Genomic DNA, 19,226 nt, shown 5'->3' on the forward strand with positions numbered 1-19,226 from the left:
TTGTGATGTAGAAGAACTGAAAAGTAGTGCATATTTGGAATAGAATGCTTCTAACTGCATGAGTATTCAACCACCTAAATTAGCAATTTCTGTTAAGCCTCTTTGCACCAACTTTGCACACCTAGACACTGAAATTTGTACTCAGTCACAATCAGTTTGGATGGACATTGTGTTTGAACATCAACTGTCTCTCTTTGTGTCTATACTTCACCTGAGACATTCTAACACATACATGTGCTTTGATCTAAACTCAGTTGTAGTTGTAGCTAGTTATTGTGGGGGAAGGTTAAAATGATGTCTTCATTTTTTATTAATTTTATTTAATTTTTGAGGTGTGGGTTCATTATTGTCCATTACCTTACTTTTTTATACTCCAAGAAAGCCATAAGCATGCGTTTTTGTTTCCACGGTAAGCATAAGCATATATCTCAGAACCAGCATTCTTTCGAAATTACATAAACATCCTTAAAACATCTTAGTATTTGCCCTTTATAGAAGGAATATCAGGATATCACTTATTACAAAAAAAAGGAAAAAAAGGTTTTAGCAACAAAAACAATACACTGCTGTGTGATAAACTAAGTTTTTGACTGCAGGTGTTACGAGTACTTTCAAAATTATAGTCCCAGTGATGAAAACATGCTTGAGTAAAATATAGCCAGTGATACAGGGTGTTCCTGTTAATAAACGGGATTAATTGGAACATAATCCAAAAATAAATGTTGATCTTTCTCAATTTTAACAATTAGATTGGTTCTTAGCAGTTTATTAATGTTACCAATATTGTTTCTTTTATGAATTTATTTTTTGCTATTGTTGTTTTTTACTGATAATGATCTTATACTCTAGCAGTACTGGTAAATATTTCGTCCAGTGCTCAGCATTTGACTGTCTATAAGGGAACCACCACGTGTTATTTTATGAATCTTTTCATTTCCTGAAGTTACAACGTTTGCCCAGTAGGTGGCAGGTTTATGGAGTGACGCACTCGAGTCCAATGAATGAATGCAATCAACACCCACAAGCTAGAAAGCAGCTGTTAAATAACTGGCCACGACAGTGACCGCTCGGCAGGAAGAGGTTAAAAGGGTTTGCAGCTCTGAAATTATTTACGTGTCGAGACTAACATTTAGCAAGCTGAATAATTCCTGTATACTAAAATAAAAGCTATTTTAAATGTCACTTTTGAAAACAAAATATTTTAGCATGCTTACCAGAATTTTTTTTTACCCGTTTTAAATCGCCCACTTTGGTTTCCACAGAGGAAACCTGGACAATTCGCGAGATCTTTATGAAAATTTGCATTACAAAATATTAAATATATTCCAAACAGCACATATGCAAATAAACATCTCCTGCTGTATTGACCTAACAGTACATGCACTAGCTATCTTTTCAGGAGTAGGTTTGATGAAATCAGACCAACTTTATTCGCTTTGTTGTTCAACTGGTTTTATTTGTTTTTCTGTATAACAAAGAAAGCATAATGGAGACCAAACACAAAGGCAGGTACAAGTGAGGAGGAAAATTAAGCTTAATCATAAAATCTAACAATTCATAACAACACTGCCACTATTATTGTTCAAAATTCATAGGAATACCATACTCTTTCTGAGCAGAGCGGTGGCATTAAAAACCATTATGAATCCATAAGAATAAAACAAAACAAAACAAAAAAAAAACAGTGATGAGTAGTAATAATAAATTGTATAAGTAGTACAGTTATAACAATAGTGATAATCAAAAGTGACAATGAAACATAAGGGAATATAAAGCAGATCTCCATAAAAACATCATCTAGTTTGGACAGTGCAACACCGTGTCTGTGTGTGTGTGCGCATATGTGTGTGTATGTGTAATCCCAGTCTTGAGGTTCGAGCACGCTAGTCCTTGCTTTACACACAAGATACAGTTTCCAACAGAAGTACAAATTATTACTCATGGTTAAAAGGACATCGTTCCCCTCTTTGTTTCACCGCTGCGGCGATGGCTGCGTTCGTCTCACGTCTGTAGCTTGTGCAAAAATGGTGGACTAGTGCAAGTGTCAAGCTGTGGGATGTCCTTTTTTTTTGTTTTGTTTTTTTTACAGTTTGCATTAGGACCTCTCCTGCTCTCTGTCGACCTAAAGATTGCTTTTTGGTTTCTGAATGACAGAAAGCAAAGTGAGGATTACTTTGGAATATCAGTCTTTTTTTTTATATATTTCTTTACAAAAAAGTTCAGGTTTTAGTTTTGCATTTTTTTTTGTTAAAACTATTAATAGTAACATTAATATACAACTTAAACCGAAGGAAAACATCTTTAGTTTGTGTCCTTCAACACAGCACCATCTTATTAGCTCTCAGTGAATACATTTTCTGTTTCCTAATTTATTTCCTAGATTTGAGTACCCATAAACCACTAGATGATACCAATAACACCAGGCTGTCTCCGTCGCCGTGGGTTTCAAGAGTATAACATCCCATTTCACAGCACATACATGACCAGGATCACTTTCTGCTTTGAAACCAAAAAAAAAGAAAAAAAGAGGGGGAAACAGGCCTGCTTTCTCAATCTGACTGGATTGGCTTTTGACCTAAATAAAAATGTTTTGCCAGTTGTAATTGCTTCCCGTCGTTGAACAAACACTCAAGAGAATAAAATGAGTATTAAAAAAAAAAAAAAACTTTTACAGTATTCAAAAAGACAAAGAAAAAAAAATAGAAAAAAGTCAGGAAATCAGTCTGAGTCTTGGTGCCAAATAGAGTTGAAATCAATTTACAAAGCTCCCCTGTTGGGTTTTTCCTTTTAAGGCTGCCATATTACTAACACACCAACAGGAGGTGTAAAACATTTAGATTTCCCAAGCAAGTCTGAAGGGTCACATTCCAAAAATGAGACACACAAACATTTAGGGAGGATGTAAAATTGACAAAAAACAAAACAGAATTTAATGTTAAAAAAAAAAAAAAAAAAAAAAAACTTTTACAGTTCTTGGCCAAGAAAACGCTGAAAAATTTACAGGCAGGATTTCTTAACTCATAGAATATCAGGTGTGACATTCAAAGAGACAGATCCCCTTGAATGGGTGTAAAAAGTTTGGGGAAAAAAAGCTCTTCATTGACAAGTCTTTTTTTTTGTATTTTACGCTCACAACCAAAGCATATTACAATTGATTAGCAAAAAAAGAAAAAAAAAATCAATTTCACGTGATTTATATTAAGGCATCCAACATGCATTAATGCATCTTTCCATAAAAAGACACCTGCATCAGAATGCTTAAAAACATCTCAAACAATGTAAAATGTCAAAGTGCGGTATGCCACAGATTCTACTTTCTTAAAAACCTTTTAGCTCAGTCTTTTTTTTTCTTTAGATTGTCATGAAACTATGAACATGTTATTGTGGACAAGTTTGCAGCCCTACTCTCTCTCTCCCTCTCTCTCTATAGTACCTCTTTTAAATCCCAAATGAGAAATAATTCTTGTAGCAACCAAAAAGCTGGCTATTACCAGCTTTTCCTCCTCTCCCAACAGCTCAGTCCAGTTGTGTGATATCTAAGCAATCTTTGCCCGAGAAGAGGTGAAAAGTTGGCATGAGGGGAAAAAAAAACAACTCCACAGGGAGTGTGGGGGGGACAAACAAACAAAAAAAAAAAACGGGCAGTTATTTATGTGAGTATGTCATGTCACCTCAAAAAAAGTGTTTATGGGCTCACCGTGGCCACTGCCAAAAAGGTAGAAACACTTGTATCAGTCTTTAGGATAGAACAGCTCAAGCATCGTGAGTTGAGTGCCTTTACAAATTATAAGAAGTTAGTCAGTACATAACCACAGAGTCAGGATCAGAAATTGTTGCGGTAAGGTGTGAAAGAGTCAAGGAGACCTTTAGAGGGTTCGCACACTCATCAGGAAATCAGCTGAGAAAGTGACAAGCAGCATGGGGAAGAGAGTCTGCTCAGTTCATGATGTCAGGCCAAGTGACGGTCGAGCAAAGAGGAGCGGAGAAAAAGTGGGGAGTGGGTGAGGGGTAGGCGTAGCGAAAGATTACCTTTAGAGGATTAGTGCTCAAATGTGTTTATTAAAATCTGAGGAGCCCAAACGGGTCCAACAATTGTCAATGTGCAGACCATGCCTGATCTGAGTCTTTTTAACTGTTGCTGGTGGCCGTCGAGGGTGGCAACTCGATGACGATCTCCCCTTCGGAGCCAGCTCCTGGGCTGGTCACAGCGGTGGAGAGAGAACCCTGCGAGCTGTTCTTGTTGACCAGGGCCGTGGGCTGGCCAAAGTTAGTGGTTCTCAAAGTGGCCAGGTGATGTGGGGAGAAGACGTGGGCCCTGGCAGCGGCCCGCGACTCGAAGGAGACATTGCAGGCGTCGCAGTGGCCTGTCAGGGTTTCCTTCGGAGCGGGCTGGCCCGGCACCGGAGAGGCCGCAGGTTCGGTGATCGTTAGCTGAACGGGCTTGGGAAGGATGGGCCGATTGGCTTTCAGGGCGCTGTAGTGAAGGTAGCTTCCCGAGCTGGTGTCCACCTTCCCATCTGACAGGGGGTACTGCGGTTGGTCAAGGGAGACAAAGAGGGAGATAGAAAAAGACTCATTAAGATTGGAAGAAAGTATCAGAAATTATTACAGCAACCAAACAACATAGGTTGCATTCACACCAGCCCTGTTCTGTCTACTTTAATCGAACTCTAGTCTGTTTGCCTAGAAAGTCCGGTTCGTTTTAGGGAGGTGTGGCTCGTGGTCTTTTGCCAAAGATAATCTTCATCTTTGAAGTGGCCGAAAACATCCACTTCTCTTAAGAGTTTGTGAAACAGGAAGTTGTGCTCAGTGTCTATTTCAGAGGTTTATGTGTTGTTTCCTTTAGTGGTTCTTGGTCCAGAACCACCAGAGATGCAGGGTGGCGGGGGGGACAGGTTTTTTTCAAAAGGTTTAGATAGTTTGACAAAGTGCAGTGATTAAGGAAACCGCACTAGCTGCAATTGTAAGCAAATGTTGCAATTTTTAGTCCCCAATCGAAACAGATAGGCCGGAATACCAGGTGTGAAAAGGCACTTAGACTCAGTTGGGTGGTCCAACATGAAAATGAACCCAAACAGACATGGGAAATTGTAGAATGAATAAAGCAGTCAACATTAAGCTTTTGGAAATCCCCAACCTCAAATCTTGGGGATTTGAGGTTGGGGATCTGTGATGTCTAGGTTTATTAAGGAAAAAGAGAGATCCAAATTAACTTGGCTTTTTTTTTTTGTGGAATTACAGTCGAGTGCTTTGTTTAATCCTGGATTGGGTTCAGTTGGTCATGTTCTTGGTCATTTACAGTATCCCCACCAAGGCCTTATTACCAGACATGTAGAATAAAGAGATCGGTTAAACACACCCTATCTAACAGCATGATGTAGGCTGAAATATCTTAAAAAGCAACACACCAAGTCTGGATCTTCAGAAATTCATGAACAGATTAAAAATACTCCCTGAAAAGCAACAGTCTGGATAGGATTACAAGGTCATTTCTAACGCTCTAGGTCTCCAGCCAGCCACAGTTGGAGCCATTATCTACAAATGAAGATATCAGGCCCAGTGGTAAACTTTCCCAGGAGTGGCCAACCTATCAAATTACACCAGGAGAACATGGATGACTCATTCAGAAGTTCACAGGACACAGAACTTCTCCAGGCCTACAAATCTCACTTATGATCCTTATTAATGAGTCAACATTTAGAGACTTGGATTCCAGGGGAAACCAAAACTGCTGATAAAACAGGCCCTTCTTCCCATGTGCTGAAAAGCATTTTGATGATCCCTAAGAGTTGTTACATATTCTCTGGACAAAAGAGGAATTTTTTTTGGAAGGTGTTTGATAGGCTGGTGGCACTTTGCTGATTCAACACCTGGTCTAGCTGCTGTAAATGATGGGATCATGCATTTTGCTTTCTAGAAAATCCTGAAAGTGATTGTTCAGCTATCAATTCAGGACCTTAAAGGCACAAGCACTTTATTTATACAGCGCACCAGCAAGTTTACCTCTAAATTGCTAAAATAAAATAAACACTTCTTTTTTGAGTGGTTTAGTCAAAGTTTGGAGTTCAATCTTATTGAAATGCTTTGGCATGATGTTTTAAAAACTATTTGCAAAGTATGGAGGATGGATCCTGCCAAAATTGGCAAAAGATATTAATATTAATGGCTTGATGATTAATGTGCCAAATATGGCAACCCCGCTGCCCCCCAAAAAATCCTAACTTATTAGATTACTGCACAACAATTATTTTCAATAGTATTGATTTCAAATTACCAGTATTTCCTGTTTTATTTCCAGTCTTGTTTTATTAGATTCCTTTATTTCATTATATTCTGTTTTTCATTTTTTTTAATTTACTGTCACATTACTTTCCTACAAAAAGAAAAATGAATATGAGGAACATAAGAAACGGTAAATAAAGGAGAAAATAGGGTAGAAAATACAAGAGAAAATAAATCACCACATGATAAAAAAGGGACAGTAAATAAAAAAATAAACAAAAAATTAGAAGAAAAAAAATGTATGAAATAAAATGTGATGTAATCAAAAGAAATTGCATTAAAAATAAAAAGAATGGGAAGATTAGAAGTAAGATAAAAATAGAAATAATGTTGCATATTAATTTATGTTGCACTGTATAAATCAGTTAAGTTGGGGAAGATAATATTTTTCAATGCAAGTATATATATATATATATATATATATATATATATATATATAGTATATCTAGCATATTACCCTATCAAGCCATTTCTTTCTTTCTAAATTTTTTTGTCAAATTTGGCAGGATCAGTCCACCATACTAATCTAGCTAAATTACAAAAAGTGGGGCAAACTCCACATTCAATAAAAAAAAATAATATTAATTCACATGGCAATATAGGCACTAGTGAATCTATTGAGGGCGCACTGAATTTTACACAGATGTTCAGATTGCCTTGAATAGCTTTTTTTTAACCTTAGTAAATAAAATCATAATTTGTGAACTGCATTTTAGTTTTATTCTTGTTACCTTTACCTAATCTTAAAAATTGTACAATGATCTAAAACAAAGTAAAGATTTTAAGAGGTAATACTTTCTCACAGCACTATAATTAGATCCTATGTGGATCAGATAAACTTAAAGTTTTTACATATTTACTGAAGATGAATACCTCCGAAATATTATAAAAAGGACCAAAAATCAAAATTGAATGTTGTGACCAGAATACTACAGTTTAACATCAAAACATCCATTTTTGTTAAGATTATTGCTGCAGGAGGAGCAATAATCTTTTTTGCTAGTGCAAAAATATTTATCTTTATTGTTTGTCTTAAAAACAGAGTAATACAGGAAAGTAGCAACATACCATTTTTTCCTGCTGCAGCCTCCAGCGCTTCTCCTTGGCTCTGGTATTCTGGAACCAGATCTGCACCACCTTGAGAGGCAAGTTGAGCTCTGTGCCGATCGCTTCGCACTCCATAGCATTGGGGTGGGCGCAGGTTTCATAGCATGACTGCAAGATGGACAGCTGAAGGCAGGACAGGTGGGTGCGTGGCCTGCGGCTGGCAGAGTGGGACAGAAAGCTGCTTTCCGTCGGACTGGACTTCACGATGATTGGTGTGGACGGGCTCCCTGTTTTGGCGGAACCGGGTGTGTTTGGGCTGACCGGTGCGATGCTAGGGGTGGGAGGAGGGGGGATGGTACGGGGCGGCGTGTGTGTTGGAAGCGCCAGTTGTTCTCTTGACAGAGTGTTGATCTTTATGGGGACTTTGGGGGTCCAGTAGTTGAGGCCGTTTTGTTTTGGTGGCACTAGAGTGGAGACTGGAGGCCTGTTGTTGATGGGAGTTGTAGCCAGCTTCGGTACCATGCGGTTAGCCATGCCCGGTCTGATCAACATTTCACTGTCATCCTCTTTTTCCTCGTCGGTTTTTTCTTCTTCACTCTCCTCTTCTTGTTTCTGGATGGGCCGTGGGGCAATTGGAACTGGTTCCTTGGGTGGGGGATAGAGGACGGGGGTAGGGACTTTGGATGAAACTTTCAACATACTGACATTGCTGCTGGCTTCAAGTTTGGTCTTTGGCACTGCAGTAATGCTGCTGCTCACAGGAGACCCTGCAGTGGGGTAAGCTACCTCCTTGGGCTTGATGGGAACTGGGATCACTTTCTTCACTAAGGCTGCTTTTGCCAGCTCTTTCTCGGGCTCTTTTTCCGTCTTTATAAGTGTCCGAACAATTGGAGTAGCTGGGATGCCCCCGGTGTTATTTGTAGCAGTCTTGTTTGAAAATATGGGTTTAGAAAGAGGCCATGTGAACTTGATGAGAGGTTTTCCAACAGCAGCCAAAGTGCCGTCGCTGATGAACCGGACCTCGCCTTTCCTTTCCCTCGCCCTCATGTTCTGGAACCAGATCTGAACGACCTTTTTTGGGAGATGAACCCACTCGGCGATCTGTTCAAACTCGTGCTTCCCAGGATTAGGGTCTTTGAAGTAGCAGCCATACAGAATGTCAAGCTGTTCAGCTTGAATGATGGTCCTGGAGCGGCGCATGTCCCGGTACCTTTTTCCTTTGGACTTCCTCTCTTGCAGCTCGGTCTCTTTCTCCCGGTCTCTCTCCACTTTCACAAAAGTGGCGTTTGTCTTGTCATCTGCTCTCATATAAATGTTCGACTTTGTCATGTTGCCGCAGTTGACCAGATTTATTGGGCTATTGGATGAAGCCATGGCAGTGCCGGGTTCTGGTTTAACTTGGACAACCACCATGCCTTTGGATGTGGGCCGGAGGCCAAGTCCGTCCAACAGCTGTCCCTTCTGTACTGATATTTTATCGACAGATGAGGAGGACGAAGCATACTTGGAGTTGTTTTTCCCTATGCTGAGATCCAGCGCAGATTCGGAATCATCTCCGTTGGACAGGTAGTGAGAGGTTTGGTTGTGGGAGGAGAGAGTCTGCGAGAGTAAAGAGCCAGGAAAGCGAGAGATTGTTGGGGAGTTTGGAAAGACCGATATTTTACTTCCATCGCTTGCCATTGAGGGAGGAAGGGAGAGAACATAAGGGCTGAGGAACTGAGTAGAAAATGGAGAAATGGACAAAGGGACAGAGTGCAGAGCACCGGGGGGAATCTCAGTATGGTCCATCGCTGCAGATTGCGCACTCGGAGGATCACCTTGAGCCTCCAACTCCAGATCCACATCCGGGTCCTGTCTTTCCTTCTTTGACTCCACCTCGTCTCGCTCAAAATCGCCTTTGCGCTTTTTCTTCTTAGCCCTCTGAGCTCCTCCACCCTCATCATCTTCGTACTCGTCCTCTGCATCGGAGAGAAACACAGTTGTGGAGCGCAGCACCTTTCCTCCAGCTGTGCCCTTGTCGCCGTGCATCTCCCGCTGTGCTTCGTCCTTAGCAGGACTTTCAGGACCTTCTCTGAGCAATTCGTTTTGGCTTTCCTCATCAGAAACGATGACAGAAGTGTACATTTCGGTTTCTGAGTCGGACGTTAGAGCGGACTCTCCACATCCCTCTTTTCCTGTGTTCCTCCTCTTGCATTTCCCTCTTGTGCCAGACAAATCCATGACCTGACTACTTGATGCTTCAGCATCGTCGTCACCTTCTGCGATAATGAGAGAGTTTTCCTCGTCGTCATAGTCGTTATCAGATCCTTGACTGTGTCTTGTAAATCCATCCATGTGTTTCAGCTCTGCTCTCCGTCTCTGCTTTGTCTGGCGGGCGTGGCTCAACCACCTCCGAACCTCCTCCTCTGAAAGCCCCACCTCTCTACCTAGTGCTTCACAGTCCTCATGAGGAGGACTTGCAGCATCCGCCTCACTACGGGACTCAAAGAATGCCCACAGAACCTCGGACTGGAACTCTGACAGTACAGGAAGGTCTAAATGATTGGCCTCTGCGGCGTTACAACGAAGATTAGTTTGGCTGGTGGTTAAGGCATTGGTATTCGGGCTGGATTTTGGTGAATCACAAGGGGTGGTGCCAGATTGAGATTTCTGAGGGGTGGAATCAGGGCTGAGTGTAAGGTCTAAGTTCACTGGACTGAGGCTGGCCACAGACGCTGAAGGCGAGAGGTTGTTATTGCGGAGGCTCTTGCCTGTGCCTGCCCGGGAGTGATTCAGGCAATTTTCTTTATCACCTTTCGGATTCAACTCATCTGTAGAGCCATCTCGGTCTGTTGTGCTACCTTGATCTTTCACCTTGTCCTCATTGCCGTCAACCTTCCCTTTGTCTTTTCCGTCTGCACACTGTGCAGATTCATCAACGATTTCTCCTTCAGGTCTGTCTCCCTTGCCGTTCTCCGAAGTCCCGTTGTCCCCGTTCTTGATCTGATCCGAGGACTTTTCGTCGCTGCTCTGCCTCTCTTGCCCTTGCTCTTCCTGAGGGGGCTGCACGTGAGCTGAAACAACCGATGAGGGCCACTGGTTCTGTAAGCTGTTAAGTCTTTGGGTTAGTAGGGCTTGCTGGGCTGGGTTGAGGCCTACGAATGGCACGCACTGCGTGAGGAGCTGTCCTTGCTGGTTGTCTTGATGCTGCTGAGTTTGGGCTTGGAGCCCATTTAAGATCAGGGGCATGACCATGTGAGGCTGAGGCACGAGCTGAGGCGCAGCGGTACCGGGTGCGGCGCCCGCTGCGAACAGCGACGGGAGGATGGAATGCGACAGGGTGCTGGGAGTTGACGTGAGGAGGGTGAGAAAGGCAGAGACTGCCTGAGCGGAGGCCACCGGGGACGTGAGGAGGGAGGGAGCCACTTGTGAACCTGCAATCTGCTCTCCATCCTTCGCGCCGCCCACCATCACGGTCGCAGGAGCAGCACAGTTGCTGGTGGTGCCCAAGGAGCTGCCTCTGCTTTCAGAGGTTGTAACTACCGGGTTCGGAGCGCTGGCATTGCTACTTCTCGAACTGGCAGCAGGTACTGCACCGTTTGAAACCATGCCAGCATTTCTGCTGCGGGTTTGATGCAAAACAGATTTCATATGGCTCTCAAGGGTGATGGCGTGATTGTATGAGACTCGACACACAGCACACTGGTAGGGCTTGTTCGATATGTACGGGCGAGACAAACCCGCAACTGAGGGAGGCTGGGTAGAGCCTTCTGCACCTTGCTTTGCAGCGCCTGAGGTCATCCTCTGAACGTGGGATGCAGAGGTATAATGAACACTCAAGGCAGTCCTGTTGGAGAAACTTTCCAAGCAGGCATTGCATTTGAATGACCGGGTGCTTTTTTCAGCTGGAACGCTGTTTTTACCAACTGACTTTTCACTCGTGCCTGGTATTTCTGAGTTTTCAGTTGCATTTTGCAGTTTGGCTTCTGGGGGTAAGTTTCCCTCCTCTTCTAAAACCACCTCAGCGTCACCTCCCTCCCGTTCCATTATGCTTTCCTCCTCCATCTCTTTGTCAGCAAGGGTCTGGCTAGCGTCTGAACACTCTGTAGATTGGCAGGGGTCTGAATGGGTTTCTTCAGTGGACATCAGTTGTGAAAATTCAGCATCTAGGGGGGAGAAAAAGAAAAAAAAAGTCTTAACTTTCATGTTTTTGGATATACATCAACAAAATCAATGCTAATTTGTTGCTATCCCCATTTCTAAGATTTCATATTTTTAACATTTAAATATAATAAACACCTAGTTTCAAGACCTGAACGAACCCAGATGACGGAACCATGAATTTTGCTCCTGAGCAAATTCTCAAGAACATCCGGGAGAACTAAAGCTAAAGTGAAATTGGGTTTTGCAGTAGAGAATGTTTTGGCGTGGTCTACTCAAAGTCTAGACTTACAATTGATTCAGAAGAGGTGTGATGATCTTCTTGAAAACCCTCCAATGTGATTGACTTAGTGGGACAAAGTTTCCCTAATGCAAAGTAAAAGGCTCAATGCCAGCTTTCACAAATGCTTCAAGGGCCAAGAGAGGAAAAAACAGTTTGTTTTTCACATATGTTGGTCTGGAGGGGTTTTTTTTCTTATGGTGATAGTCATTTGAAAATGGTCTTTTGTAATCATGTCATCTTTTAAATCAAGATTTGAATCTGAAATTTAACTATGACACAAAAAAAGCAAAACCAATGTATGGACAAATACTTTCCACAGCGCTACAGGATCCATATTTACTAGTCTGGGAATCCACCCATTTCACATAGATGATTATGTCATATCCATTTATGGTTTAACTAAGTGTAAGTATTCCCAACACTCACCTGTGGTCTCCTGAACACCTCTGTAATCTTCTACTCCACTCGCAGCCTGTTTTAAAACGGCCTGTAAAAAGAGAAGGAGTCGTTCAGCTGAATTCCCATCACAAACTTGACTCTGCAGCAGCTCCTGCCAGATGAGCCGAATGTCATTATGTAGCACATTTGGGCGTGACTCAAGCAAGTGTGGTTATATTACACATAGCAAGCCTGGCTAGTCTTTAATTTGCAAATTACCCCGAGAGCATACCCCGTCTTTAATAGATCCACCAATACAAACTCGCCATCTCCCCAACACTTCACAATAAGTGTTTTCTTTAAAGTTTTTATTTTTGTGAGGTGGCTCATTATTCCCAATGTGGTGTCTCCATAAACACTTTAAAACTTAGTCTACTGTTGTTCTAATAATAAACCGTTTTCACCTAGAGCTGCCAATCGTATTAGTATATTAACACATTTTGTATTACATTATTTATTCCTCTAGTTAATTGTCTCTAACGACTACTTTAACAAGTATTTCATTGCTAATTGTGAGTTATAAGCATTAACCAAAGGGTAATTTTAAGATTAAGAAAATTAAGCCACTTTGGTCAAATTTAAAGTCTTACTCTTGAGTCTTACAAGGCTTACTCACATTTCACTAACTCAAATGAAAAACGTCTTAACCAATGTTTTAAGAGCATTATGAACGGAATTTAAGACCCATAATGACAGAAATGTACAAAAGAAAGTCACTAATAAATAAATTGTATGGGTTGGCAACAGCAATGAGCCAACAGCTAAGACAAACATTATTCTAGCAAACTGGCAATAAATTTTCACTTAGCCATGATAAACATAATAGATAGCTAGCTTTACCTTTGTCACCATTTTAGCTACTCTTGCTGATTAGCTAGCTAGTTGTATTAATATAGCTAGCTATCTATTAAGGTAGCTAACACAGGTATATTAGCAGCAAGTTACTGTAGCTGCAACCACCCTGAGTCACACAAAGCAGTGAAGATTTCTGCATGTGACTCAAGTTTTGCGTAACAGTAAAGTCTCACGAGATAAAAAAAAAAGAAAACTGCACAGATTATGATTAAATAGCTCTGTCACAACAAAATTTAAGAACCCCGACTAACATATTTAAGGCCAACTTATTTTAAAATTAATTTAAGACATCCTAGGGCTTTCATTTTAAATACTTTAAGACTTTAAGGCACGAGCTAGCACCCAGAGTTAAAGCCTGGCGATTTAACCATCATCTCTCAAGGTTGTACTACAAACATGCTTTTGAGTACAAACATGGTTCAAAAACATTCCAACCTGGGAAGATAAGAAACTGTCAATTAGCTGCTAAACGATAACTTTAAACCTGCTTTGATGTGGCCCAACAACCCCTTGAAAGACTAAATGGCAGCAACAATTGCTTCTCTAAAGTCACTGCTGATGTCTCTCCACCTTGGCGTTGTGTAAACGGACACAAGACTTCAAGACTAAACCGCCAAAGCTCCTGCTTTTACAGAAAACACTGTCACACATGGTGATGATTAGTTAATGAAGTGCTTTAATTAGATGCGTCAGGCTGCAACTTTTCTGCTTAATCCAAATGGAAGCAGCAAGGCTTTTGGTTTTATGTTTGTTTAATAACACAGGATCATTTTCAATTTGTAGTAGTTTCTTTTTGTACACCTGATGTTAGATCTATAGGACCCAAATCTTTTACTTTCTTCCTTCCACTGGCTGTAATTATTGGGTTAAGCAATGTAATTAGAAGGCAAGGAAAGTAAAAAAAAAAAAAAAATGAGTCAAGCCATTGATTATGACATTTGTAATGCAAGATATTGCGAATAGTCACATACCAAACTCACAATGTCCAGCAGTCTGTCCACACACGATGGAAGTACGCTGTGTTGCTCAGTGAGATGTAGAGACAAGGAAAATCTGTCAGGCTGCCCTTGTTGGCACAGCGGGCACAGCCACTTTGCAACTCCATTCCTTTCACTGCACACCGTCTCTCCAGGCTCCTCCTGACAGATACAAACGAATGTCAGTGAATCACGCTCCTCCTTCTAAAAATACTTTAGCGCACTTGTTGGTTAAGCCTCGCAGCGGGCCCATTAATAGCAGGTTGATACTGGGGTAATTTCATCAAAGACTCCGAGAATGCTTATTGTTTATGCTCCCCCACGGCTCGTTTCCTGGAACGCATTTCAACTCTTGAGACGACACAAAACTTTGAACGCAAATGGAAATACATTATTTTTCCAGCTGATAATTTCCCCCTCTAAATAAAAAGGCATTCAACCATCTGGAGAGTCAAACCAATTGACCTCGTCCAACCATGTTAATCCATAAGAAGGGAGTCATTTTGGAGTTTTATTTAGTTAAAATACAAACTAATCTCAGATCGGCATTATGTTATTTTTTTCCGCCTTTACGTCAAATCTTTAACCACACGAGTAGGCAAAAGTTACTCCTTTAAATCCACTTTAAATCTCCTGCGATTTAAACTACTTTCAATTAGATGCTGAAGTGTCAGGGTAGCAAGTGCTGCCCCGACTTGTTGCTCTGTACTGCCAGCCATCTGGCTGAAACATGGATACTTTGGCCTTGTTTTCAAGAAAAAAATGCTTTCAATCACACACACACACAAAAAATAAACAAATCAGTGTGTGGAAACTAAAAAGAGCGCCCGCTATCCATCAAATTAAGTTAGAGCTGTTCTCTGGTCTGATATAAGCAAACAACTACCAAGCTACCTAACCAAGTATTCTGTTGAATTAGCCAGTAATTATTATTAGCTTGTTACACTGGAGTTTCTCTACAAAGCGTTGAATCAAAAAGTATAAAAAAAATAAAATGTATATTCTTCAAAATAAGCACCTAAAGATGACTACTAACTTTAGAGATGGACTACTCTCTAATACTGATTAGGTATATGTATAAAAAAAAAAAAAATTAAAACGCATGATATTCGAGCAAGGTTCATGCCATCATTTGTCCTCCAATCATCTGGTTGGTTATTAGGCAGCTGGCTGCTCCGCCCCCTTTGGCTTTGTTCGCAACATTTTCAATAAACATATCCAGATTGTCATTCCAATTTTATTTTACTTCTAACAACAGAGCCAAAAGCATATTGCTGAAACTTTGCTCAGCCAAATGTATGTGAATAATAATAATAATAATAAAAATAAAAGTTAGTTAATGTTTTCAAGAAGGTTTGCGTCAAACAATGAATATAAAAATAGTCCTGACGAGCTCCGGTTTCTGCTAAAAATGGCACAGAATAGTTCATTTTAGCATTTCAGCTATAATGTTGACTTTTAAAGAAGAATAAAATCTTAATGTTGTTCCTCAACATACAGAAGTCGGTTAACTGACTTGTAAAATTCAAGTGGTTACAAACAAACTGGAATTTGTTCAAATCACTAAATATTGTTCGTTGATTCGTGGCAATATATATATATAAAAAAAGGCAACAGCTCTTGTGATGACAGGGTAGTCAACACATTGTACAAGTGTAAATTGAAAGACAAAAACACCCCGTTGTTTTCAGCTTTTAAAACACTGAATCTTAATTTTTTATTTAAACACCTGTCGTTGGCACCATGTCTACTTTTCACATTCAGAAGGAAGCATTTGTCTTGAAAATAACTCTTGAAAACTTTGCTAATTGATTAATTAAAGAAACCAGGTTGTAACATAGATTTTTTTTCCCCTACCAGAACTTTAGAAATAATTGCTTCTCTCTTTTTAATAAAATCTCTTAGATTGCAGTATGTAAATTTGTCTCTCATTTGTTTTTCTATATAAGGTTATGATAGCATGGGATCATCAGATTGGCCCATGTGTTTATGGGAGGATCCCCTTTTATTTGTTTGCCATAACCTGCTCAAATTTCACATTGTGATGCAAGAACCCATCGATATAATGAGGTTCCCACATGGAAGAGCTAATGTTTTATTCCTCTTTTAATTCAAACTAAATCCAGACTAATCTCAGAGCACATGTGCACAAACCTGTGCTACAAAAAAGGAGAACAAACAAGGCACAAAAAAAAGAAATGCAAATTATGCCATGCAGCACCACTTCTGACAGATGCCACAAAAACACTGGGCCGTTTATTTTCAGATCTCATTGCTTCAACTCAACAGCATGCATTTGTATTGGTTAAAAAAATAATAAAAAAGACATCCAGCAGTATGCATTTCAAGAAAACCGTAGATGCATTTTTCTGCCAGCATTAATAATCACAGATGCAGCCAAAAACGCAACCCGTGCCTGGGAGGAAAAATACCAACACAGCTACCACCTTACTTCCTACTCATGCCAATTAGCAAGCTAGCGGGGATATGTGATCGGATACTATTTCGATGAGCCTACCCCTGCATTGTGTACATCACATTTAATACCCCGTGACACATTTAACAATAAAGACCACAACGTAACAGCTTTTTGAGTCTCTCTGCCTTAAGGAGGCTAATTAATGAGCAGTCTAATTAGCTATGCCGACCGAATCAATTAGCTAGCAAGCTAGGCTGTGAAGCCCCCCTGCAACGTCGCATTACAGTGCTGCTTGGAAATGCTCGTTAGCCGTTAGTTTACCAAAAAATAATCCTGCGGCGACGGACACACTTCTCTGAAACTGCGAAAAAAGACGAGGAAAGCGTCAGCATAATCTCCAATCGGCTCTCGGTTTGGGCTGGGCCGTCGTTAAATTAATAAACAAAAGAGCCGGAGCTGTTAACAGCCGTGTCACTTCGCTAGCTAGCCTGTTAGCAGGCGCTGATAATTAACCGTTGCTCAAACTGCCTCCAACTGGGTGCTCTCCACTCCCTGGAAACAAACTCTGTCCGGGCCAGGTGGGAGCTGGAAAACATCGATCGAGTTAACCCGTGCCATAAAAAAAAAAATCTCTTACTAAACTTCGGATTAAAAAAAAAGAAAAACAACAACCTCGGCCTCTGGTTATTTCCTTCCCCCTCTGATTGTGGGCTGCCAATCGGGCATCTAGGGTTGCACCGCCCGCCGCCTGCTGCTCAGCAGCGTAAATGGAGGCCTAGCCCGACTAAAGCCATTTAATTAATGAACGTGGGCTCCGCTTACAGATGTGTTGGGAACACTCGAACCCCCTCCTCCCTCGCCGCCCAGTTAGACCCCCTATTTAACTGCGTCCTAGCGCTCGTATCCACACCTTAAACACTTTCGGTGCAACACATGGGCATTTTAAACTCTTATTTAAACAGCTCCCAACACGTAATTGGCGAGAGAATTAAACGATACACACAAAAAAAGCTACTTGAAAGCGGAGTACGTGCGTCGCGTTCGCCTCGACGATGGGGGTGGTGCAGGGAGAGCAGGCGAAACAGAGACGGAGGGGGCAGAAAAAAAAAGTTTGGGATTTAATGTAGGATTTCTATTATGGATCGGATTAGTATCGGGGCACGATCCGTCGTTTTACTCGCTAGTCTAACAGTCGCAGGCCACTCTCCGCGCTCGAACGGGCGCAATTAACCGACCGCGAATCTCGTTTAATTAAGTTCGGAGCAATTAGCTAATGCGTTTTTACCTGCATGGTCGCCGCTCCAACACGCACACACGCTTCCTCTGTGGATCCTCACAAGTGAAAAGTTTTCTTGCCTGCCCTCCCTCTCTCGCTCTCTCTCTGCTCTCCTCTGTTCTCCCCCTCCCTTCATTCGCCCTCTCTCCTTCCCCTCTTCCCTCTAGTAAACAGACCACAGCTCCCCCCAAGGCTGATTGCTGACATTCAGAGGGCACATGCGTTATGGAGGGCGAGAAGTGCCAAAATCCGGTAAATGAATAAGTCGTGAAAGACTCCTATATTTCTATATAAAAAACAAATTAATGAATAGATATCAATTTATATGCAAAATTAAATTATAAATACAAACAATTTGTATATTTATTTTATAGATTTTATATTTCATTATTTTTTAGCTATCTATAATTAATAGGAATCTTGAAATAATTACTAAAGTGTAATATATAAATAAATTAATATATAAATATATAAATCAGTGTGCTTGCTACACTGATTTACCATTTACTGATTGAGTAATTTAGAAAAGCAACATATATATATAAATATATATATATATATATATATATATATATATATATATATATATATATATATATATATATATATGTGTGTGTGTGTGTGTGTGTGTGTGTGTGTGTGTGTGTGTGTGTGTAATACATATGTTCAATTAAGAGCTGAAAATGCTAACCAGAGTAAAACTGTGCTAATGTTATTTGGTTTACCTCCAAAACAATACCAAATTAATAATTCAATTGCATATATTAACCGTAATTTTAGTTTACTTTTTATGTCAAAAATTATTATTCATATTTGAAACCTTTTCAACTTGTTTTAATTCTGTTTTTGTATTTAATATTATTATTATTAGTAGTAGTAGTAGTATTATTACAAAACTATATATTTTTGTTTCTTAGCAACAAATAATTTATCAGTATAATCATTTCATTTTAATTACATAGGGAGTTGACCTTGCATATTAGAAGGAACTGCATGATTCAGAATTTATCTCATGGGCTGACTGCATTAAGAAAATTATTTACGCAGCTCTTTGCATGTATTTGAACAAAAATAAAGCTATACATCTTTTATGAAGTTTATAGTAAGTTAGCATTGTCATAAAAATATTACTTGTATTAACAAAAACATAATAGTTTTTCTTACATGTAGCAGGGTCTTCATAAACTTTACTTTTTAGCCTAACCAATCAGTGACTTAATTCTGAAATTGTCTTGACTCTGTTTTTGTTTCCATTCATGTTGTCATCTTATATGCAAGATTAAATATGTGTAACATTTTTCAATTGGTTCTGAGTAGTAATTTATTCGACTGTAGCAGTTTTGGTCCTCCATACATGACTATGAAATCCCTTATGTAACTCCACAGATATCACACATTATTTATATATCAGGAAGTGTTTAATGGCCAATGCAATTATCATAAGAACAAACAGCCCGATTGCCTAATTTCCCCTTTACGAAAGAAACAACATGTCGATGACTAGATTAG

At 40.3% G+C, this 19,226-nt stretch overlaps 1 protein-coding gene across 2 annotated transcripts; it reads right to left on the reverse strand.

The window, feature by feature from the left end:
- Nucleotides 1-1,426: 1,426 nt before the first annotated feature.
- On the reverse strand, nucleotides 1,427-17,921 carry zfhx2 (zinc finger homeobox 2). Of its 2 annotated transcripts, none has more exons than XM_014969413.2 (5): nucleotides 17,727-17,921; nucleotides 14,017-14,184; nucleotides 12,179-12,239; nucleotides 7,351-11,474; nucleotides 1,427-4,530 (listed from the first exon to the last, which is right to left on the reverse strand). In XM_014969413.2, exons 1-5 carry the CDS (start codon nucleotides 17,730-17,732, stop codon nucleotides 4,129-4,131), a joined length of 4,761 nt encoding a protein of 1,586 aa, XP_014824899.2. In that variant the 5' UTR covers nucleotides 17,733-17,921; the 3' UTR covers nucleotides 1,427-4,128. The 2 variants fall into 2 exon arrangements, with proteins under 2 accessions (XP_014824899.2, XP_087857350.1); XM_088001224.1 differs by lacking the exon at nucleotides 17,727-17,921 and adding an exon at nucleotides 17,114-17,720.
- Between the last annotated feature and the right edge of the window lie 1,305 nt (nucleotides 17,922-19,226).

This window comes from Poecilia mexicana, unplaced genomic scaffold (assembly GCF_051168715.1).
Source record: "Poecilia mexicana isolate PSO_F unplaced genomic scaffold, ASM5116871v1 scaffold_20, whole genome shotgun sequence".
NCBI classification, from domain to species: Eukaryota; Metazoa; Chordata; class Actinopteri; order Cyprinodontiformes; family Poeciliidae; genus Poecilia; species Poecilia mexicana.